This window comes from Tigriopus californicus, chromosome 12, assembly GCF_007210705.1.
Source record: "Tigriopus californicus strain San Diego chromosome 12, Tcal_SD_v2.1, whole genome shotgun sequence".
NCBI classification, from domain to species: Eukaryota; Metazoa; Arthropoda; class Copepoda; order Harpacticoida; family Harpacticidae; genus Tigriopus; species Tigriopus californicus.
In genome coordinates this window covers 4,799,755-4,807,762 of record NC_081451.1, presented here as the reverse complement: position 1 = coordinate 4,807,762, position 8,008 = coordinate 4,799,755, and the positions used below count along the sequence as shown (strand labels likewise).

The window sequence follows — 8,008 nt, the reverse complement described above, 5'->3', positions numbered from 1 at the left end:
AAAATTGGAACAACATGAGCTACCTTCAGAGAAGAGGGGAACTTGCCCTGGTCCAAGATGCAACGCATCAAGTACGAGAAAACAGGAGCAAGAACCAGTGAGCATCTCATCAGAAACTGAGATGTCACCCCATCAGGGCCAGGGGAGCTCGAGAGTCTCAAGTCTCTGATGGCCTCTGATGGTCTCTGATTGACTTCTTTTAGAATCAAGATCCGCCATGCTAAACACCGGCGGCCATTTTTGACCACCTTCCAGCAATTTCTGCCATTTTTTGCCACTTTCTGCCATTTTCTGCCACTTTCTGCCATTTTCAGCCACTTGTGGCAGAAAGTAGCAGAATTTCGATCAATCTCGATTTTTTCCATCCCTGCCACTTGCACTATCCAAGGCCTAGCCACAACACTTACACTTTATTCACACTCATCAAAATGATTATTGAATACGATATAACTTATTTTAAATGCAATTGTCATCATTTTGACTTTAAAAAGTTTAGGTCAAATAGCATCCCTGACTCCAATCGATTGTGGTGGGAAAATTCAAACTCGATCACACACTAATGACATTTAGTGGTTGTATCTCACATTCGATGCAAAATACCCATCCCAGCGTGTCAAAACTACATCCAGAGAGGCTTAAAACTTAACGGAAGTGATCGTAAATACTAAAAAAGGTGATTCAGAATCATACAAAGAATTCTGTTTTCTGCCATTTTTGGCCACTTTTGGCCATTTTCTGCCAATTTTTTGCCACTTACTTTGGACCAATTTCTGCCATTTTCTGCCACCAATTTCTGCCAGGTGGTAGAAAATGGCTTTTAATAATTTCTCATCGCTGATGCAAGGTCTATCCATGTGCAGAACCCAAGCCGGCGCACCATCCGGCTCGAAGGACCAAAGTTTGGTGCGACCTTTCTGGGCGTTGAATTCCGAAAAGGTCTACCAAAATCAGATCACGCAAAAAACTCGTCTTGCGAAATCTACACGCAAAGATGACTTTTTATCTTTAGCAAGTCCGGACTCGAGTCATTTCTAAAAGACTCAAGTCCGTCCAATTCCCCTAAACTCGAGTAAAAAACTCGACTCTACACGGACTCGAGTCTGGACTCGCCCCAGCACTAATCACAAAGCATGAATCTGCGTCTAAAAGCGTTTCATTTTCAAAACCATCACTCTTCTAACATCCTTTCTTGGTGCCTTGAGTGGTTTCAAAACAAGTAATAATTTCATGTGGTTCTTTCAAGAGTTTAGCATTAACTTCTCCTAGGGTTAGCTAGGATAATCTCACTGGGAAGTTGCAATGGATGTAGACTTGTTATTTTCCATCGTCACATATGTTGTTACATGACTGGGTGTGTAATAATTTGATAAAACTGCTTTATTTAGCGGAACAACGAGAAGGAAGCAAACACGGTTGGAAATATGTTTATGGATTACAAGGGTCCAAACTTCGACCTTATTACATTAATGAAGACAAAAACATAAGCATTGCTTCCCAAAAGATTATTTTGGGACAGGGTTTGTCTACAATCATGAAATAACCCAGGGTCGCAATGCAAATAATTTTAGTATTTGAAGGCATGCATATCAATTTCGTTTAAGGTAAGCAATGAACTCGCTTTATTGGCAGATAATCCATTCAAGACGGTGGACAGGGTCATTGGACAATCCTCCCAGGCACACAATTTGCCAGGGTTTGTTCCACAATCGGTACCATTGCACACTGAATGAAATTGAAGTTAGAGTGAGATCATCAGGGTGACTAATATCGCACTTTTTAGTAGCTCACCTTTGTGATGGCACTGCATTCCCTTCCTTGCTTTATTTTCATGTAGCCCTTATTTCCCCACTCGGAACCCCAAGAGTTTTTGATCTTCCAAAAAGGAGTGCCTTCATGTATCCCATATCCAATGAGAGTGACTGCCATCATTTCGCCGGACTCTGGTCTGGAAAATTTATGTTAGCATGGTCTAAATATCAAGTGTTAGTCTAATGTAAACTGATGCCCTACGTGGCAAATGCAGAATAATCCATGATCCCTTTGCCGAAAAGTCGCAATGAATTTCGGAGGTGGGAATTTTCATCACCGTATTGAATGGCCACAACAACAGAGCCATGCTTTAAAAGCAGGACTTTCATTTGGTCATCCGTCAATTCTTTCTTGAAATAGTAGTAATCCGTGACCTTTTGTTTGGAAAGAAATATGACCATGAGAAGTGCCCAAAGTATCGATTCAAGCCTTTTCAAGTTAAGATTATTGCTCTTACCTTGACTCCTGAATCGTAATTGTCGGGCATTGTTTTATCATCTGTGTTTTCCTGCTTTGCTTTATAAGGAACATCCTTCGCTAAAGGTAATTGGCCTCCACACTTTTCGATGACACTCTTGAGGTAGGTATCCAAAGACGAGGTTCCGTCACAACCATGGTCATTGTCGCTGCAAACCAGAAAACGTGATGCAAATGGCTCGCACAGTTCAATTTCATTTACACTTACTCTGAACGGGCAGAATTTAAGAGTGCTTGCTCCGACAAATGCAAGTCATTGTCCAAATTTGGATTTGCAATGAGGAAGGCTGTCTCAATGGCGGCCACTGAAGCAAACACGGCACAACAACGGCACTCCCCTTGATCCCTCACTGCCGTCAGGAATTTTCTTTCAGTATGGAACTCGTCTGGAATGCCTCCTCCTTCTTTTCGCTTTTGCTCAAGACCTTCCAAGTAATCCTTTAATGTTGTGTCATTGGAAGTTGGTTTCCCACTTCCAAACATAGTGGGACCGCTTTGACTTTTACCTTTGAACCCTAATATTGGAAAGGGTTTTGAACATGAATCAATCCATAATCAATGATGTTTCCCAGGGTCGTCAAATATATTTACCTGCAAGCCTAGTTTGTTGCGCCAAAAGATCAATATTGGATGGGCGACAATAAAAAAGGAATTTTCGATTTCTGTAGGCCTCATTTTGCTTGTTGATGTCTTCAAGGGCCTTTTGGAGCCTTTCATCCGCGGGCTTTGCCCTCCCATCTTTGGAATTTATTTCCTCCCAATCCGCATCTGACACAAACTCATTGCTCTCATATTTGGGGTCAGACTTTAACCAATTACCACCTGCAATTACGATTTTCGTGATTTTTCACCAATCACATTCATAAGTTAGTCCTCAATACTAACTTACGAATGTGATTGATGAAATCATCACTCAAGCCTTTAATTACAATTCAAATTCGATAATATATAATTGTAGCCTTTCACTTTAATAGTACTGGGTAGCATATTCCTTGTAGCGAATAGTAGAGCCCATGAAAAACCAAACCAAAAACCAAGGCAATGGTTAAACTGCAAAAGACCTTCTTACCCGAGGGCAAAGCCGGAATGGCTGGTAAGTCGTTATTTTTGCCCATGCTTGCCTTATCCACTGAAAAACAAACTGTTTTAGCCCGAGGAGAATACTTCTCTTTTATTCTCTCGAATATCAAGTACAGATATGTACATAAAGCTTACTCGTTATCAGTATTGCAAAACTGAGAGTATTTATCAATAGTGTAACAGAAGCAGGTCAAATAACAAGCAACCATGAAGTTGAACCACAAATCCTACAAGCCTCTCAGGACAAAAATATCCAAGGAAAGGCGACTTAAAACTACAAAGCTATGAGTGAAAGTACCTTGAATCGATTTCTGGTTGTGTATTTATAATCCAGGCTCATTGTTGGAGCCATAGGCAAACCAGGCCTTGAAGACCTTTGTCATGTGCTTCAAACCTACCCAAGACAAGGATTCTAAAAGAGCAAGTTTTTGACCAATTTTTCTCCCTTTAGACAGTCTGCAGGTACTAATATACTATCTGCCAATGTAGAGTTGGAAAGAGAAAGTGTTCAAAAACTGGGATAGATCAACATCACATCCCTATTATAAACAAAACCAAAGTCCATTTTTTTATTGAGGCAAGTCATATATTGATTACAAGATCTTGCGAGAATGTTCTTGTTTTAAATCACTAATTGTCGAACAACCAAAGTTTAAAAATGACATATTACCCCCGATTCTTGTTTGTTTTCTATTAACGCAGTGCTTGAATAAATGTTAAAGAAGTCTTTTGCCTCTTACAGATGAGCTTGATGTCAGAAAATCAGGAAGGCTACCTGATTTTTGTCTTTATGAAAAGACAAATACTATTTAAGCACCTTTGGCAGTGCTTAAGTTGTCCAAAACAATAAACAATAAAATAAATCATTTGTAGTTGGTGAGAAATGCGGCAGCACAAATCGAAGATGTAATATTTATCAAAACGTACCTTTGGATATGCAATATGCAACTGCTAAGCTATTGCAAGTTTTTTTAACTAAATTTTAGTTTAATTTGCTACCCTGCTAAACTTGATTAATGCTTCTCATTACTTATGTTGCAAGAAGCCTTTCCCTTAACATTTCTTACCATTTGAAATGCATCTTCCATCTTTTTAAATGAGATGAATAATAAATGACAACAAAGACCTTCTTCCGTTTTTGTTGTGGAAACATAGGAAATCCTGTTTCCACAACCTTTCAACCTTTGTCGGAAGGAGGGATGGGTTCTTAAAATTCCGTCTTTGTATGATATGATGTTTACAATCCGCATGTCCCATCCGCCAAATTTCAGCAGAATGAGCTCATGTCTTAATGCATTATCAAATCGCTTTGAAGAGTTGCTCAAGCGTAATTGCAGAGATAGCAACCTTCGTAGAGACAGATGATATGTCTCCTTGTTGTATTAGACCTTTGATTGGACCTTTGATGCGCCGCATTCAAGAATCCCATGCCTGCTCTGAAGCAATACATGATAATGTAAAGGGACGTATTGTGGATTAGCGAGATAAAGAGAGATTCTGTCTCCAGTAGTTGTGGTTAGCCTTAAAAGAAAGTTGGATTTGATTCAGGGTTAGATCAAGGCCTCCATTCAGAATGACCAGTTGAAAAAGGAGAGTAGAGTAGTTCAGGAGGTCAGGTGGAATCCGAAAGCATTTTTCTGTTATTCAAGCTCTAAGAGAAAGATGAAACACTCTGAAGGACCCTTTGAGGTCGATGTGAAGCCATAAACACCGTGTAGAGCTTATAGTGAACATGTTTGGAGATCAGTTCTTTAGTGTGTGGTCAACTCCACAACGTTAAGGAGCAACAGCGCATTGTTTAAAGATGAGCCTGTTGAGATTGGCGAGGCTAGCCAAGTTGAGCGCTTAGATGATCTTGTAGTCACACATCAAGAAGCTTTGGAGTCCATCAGGAACGTGAGCCTTTTGATTTCTCCTGGTCCTGTTGGTGCGACAATTCAGTTTCTGATGAGATGCTTACAGGTTCTTGCTCCTGTTTTTTCGTACTTGATTTTGGATCAAGGCAAGTTTCACCCTTCCCTAAAATTAGCTCATATTGTTTCAATTACCAAAGGAATAGATAAATCACGCAACAATTACTGGCAAATAGTGAGGGATGAAGGATTACTAAGTATAGGACTTGTCAAGTGAACATGAACAACTGACGTTATTCCATGGAGTAAAATCAAAGACAACATGCCCAGCCAAACCGCACTATGTATTCATTGAATTTTGACTTTATTTAGTTTTACATGCTTTTCTAAGCAAATGGTATTGTGATATTGAGCCAATTTGATTATACGTTCACCGTTTAACATCACACTTGTTCATTTTGTTGAACGAAGGAAGCTTTTGTTCAATGCCAACACAAGGTGAGATTAGTACAATCATTAGAACTAACTCTCACCCAAACAGACAAAGTGCTGGCCACAGCTTCGGAAACCCGTCAACTCCAGCAGGAATGCAAAGACAGAACCCAAAGCCGAATCATTTTGATTGAGCCCGGCCAAACCACCCTGCGTATCCCTAATGGTTGTTTTTGGCTACCAAGGAATATTATGTTTCTCCTTTGAGTAATTCAACTGTCTTCCCCTTGGAAACAACCATTCAAATACCGGATATACCAGTCCTTGATCTACAAACCATCCTGGACGCCCGACATGAGATGAGATGAGAAACCAGACAACACGCCTAACACCCACCGACATTGCAGAAATGATATCTCACACGGCATCCCTGACACACCCATCAATTTGGATGACCTCAAACTAGTCTTACATGAAGCTTTGTGTAAATCGGAATACTTTCTTATGCAACATTGTAGAACATGTTTACTCCATCCGAGCATGAGCTCATAATCATGTGAATAGGAGCTACTCAGCTCCCGCGTAAGAATACCAAATAACCGGAAGAAAATACAGAAACAAAAACAAAAACCAGACCACTAACCAGCCTGAAAAGGAACAACATTTTTGACCAATCTTCCGGAGCAGGTAGATACCTTGCCAGAGAAAGCATTGTTCCTTGTATAAGCCGGTTTCAATTGATCAATACAAACAGTTGTACGTTTGTTTTTGACGCGAATGGTGATAGTTTTGCCATTTCTCTCAATGCCCTTGAACAGGCCCATATAAGGTAGAGTGAGCGAGGACCGAATCTTGTCCACCCTCAACCAAACGTGCAAGCATGACTTGAGATTAGTTGGAATAAATGCAGGTTTTTGGCCATGAAAGTCTGTGGGAGAGGGCACATAACTTTGGATGGACTGAAACACATCCTGAAACGTCTTGCAAGGAGATTTGTTTTCAACACTGGCATCACATATCACACCAGGTACCCTCAAACTGGTACCATACACCAGCTGAGCCGGCGAAAACCCCAAGTTTTCCTTAGGGGCAGTCCGAATACCTAGAAGCACCTACGGTAATTGGTAATACCAATCACACCCAGCTTGCCGGGCACAAAGCGACTCCTTCAATTGGCGATGCAGTCTCTTGACCATGCCATTTGACGGCGGATGATACGCCGTCGTATGCTGGATTTGAATCCCCAAGAAAGTAGACAGTCTTTCCCACAAGGAGGAAGTGAACTGAGGGCCCCGATCTGAAATGATTGTCTCGGGTAAACCAAAACGGCTAACCCAACCGTTCAGTAAACCTCTGGCACACGTCTCAGCAGAGATATTGGGTAAGGGGATGGCTTCTGGTGGACGAGAAAACCGATTCACCACGGTCAAAAGGTAATGTCCACCTTGGGAGACATCAAGTGGACCCACTTAATCCACGTGAATCACCTTAAATCGAGCTGATGGAACCTCGATATGTTCCACAGGGGCTTTGGTGTGTCGATGAATTTTGGCCTGCTGACATCTTTCGCACTCGCGAGCCCAAGCCGTCACTTCCCAGGCCAGACCATGCCAAACGTAGTATTTGGAAATCAAACGTCGAGACGCTCGTGTTCCCGGGTGTGAGGTAGCGTGGATACCATGGAACACATCTCTACAAAAGGCCAAGGGAATCCACGGCCTGGCTCGGACGCACGACTTATCACAAAGAACGTGCACTCCCGGAGCTAATTCCACATCAGCCCACGTCAAGTTGGTCGGGCTGAGCAAACAAGTGTCAACTAAGGGTCACGTAGTTGAGCCTGTTGAATGGAATGCGGGGTGATCCCTGACACGTTTGAAGCTATGGCACCAATACGAGACAAACAATCCGCCACAACATTGATTTTCCAGAAATGTGCCGGATATCGGTGGAAAACTCAGAGATGTACAAAACATGTTGTTGACGGTTACTCAAGGGGTTGGAGGTTTTGGAGAAAGCAAATGTGAGGGGCTTGTGGTCTGTAAAAATGGTTAAATTTTGCCCCTCAACGAAATGGCGAAAATGGCGGATGGCCAAATAGATTGCCAATAGTTCCAAGTCATACGTTGAGTAATTTTTCAGGATCTCTCAACTTCCAAGAAAAGAAAGCCAAAGGATACCAGTCACCCTTAACGAACTGTTCGAGGAAAGCCCCCACGCCGTCTCAGAAGCGTCAGTGGTGCGAGCCAGTGGGGCAGAGGTAACGGGGAAGCTTAGGAGACCAGTTTGACCTTGGCCGCCGTCTGAGCCCGGTCCAGGGACGGGCAGCAAACCAGCACCTTAGGATTCCCTCTTAA

The 8,008-nt window shown here is 42.0% G+C and overlaps 1 protein-coding gene across 2 annotated transcripts; it reads right to left on the bottom strand.

The window, feature by feature from the left end:
- Positions 1-1,359: 1,359 nt before the first annotated feature.
- LOC131891754 (uncharacterized) lies at positions 1,360-3,508 on the bottom strand. 2 transcript variants are annotated; one of them, XM_059241403.1, is made up of 7 exons: positions 3,356-3,508; positions 2,878-3,108; positions 2,495-2,801; positions 2,267-2,435; positions 2,011-2,183; positions 1,789-1,945; positions 1,360-1,722 (listed from the first exon to the last, which is right to left on the bottom strand). In XM_059241403.1, exons 1-7 carry the CDS (start codon positions 3,399-3,401, stop codon positions 1,657-1,659), a joined length of 1,149 nt encoding a protein of 382 aa, XP_059097386.1. In that variant the 5' UTR covers positions 3,402-3,508; the 3' UTR covers positions 1,360-1,656. The 2 variants fall into 2 exon arrangements, with proteins under 2 accessions (XP_059097386.1, XP_059097387.1); XM_059241404.1 differs by having other exon boundaries at positions 2,011-2,159.
- Positions 3,509-8,008: the final 4,500 nt, after the last annotated feature.

Bases quoted from the DNA above. Each gene is read 5' to 3' on its own strand.
- LOC131891754 (XM_059241403.1), bottom strand. From the start codon at position 3,401: ATGGGCAAAAATAACGACTTACCAGCCATTCCGGCTTTGCCCTCGG. The intron at 2,802-2,877 runs GTAAATATATTT...TTCCAATATTAG, and splicing joins GCAACAAACTAGGCTTGCAG to GGTTCAAAGGTAAAAGTCAA. The intron at 2,436-2,494 runs GTAAGTGTAAAT...TCTGGTTTGCAG, and splicing joins TTAAATTCTGCCCGTTCAGA to CGACAATGACCATGGTTGTG.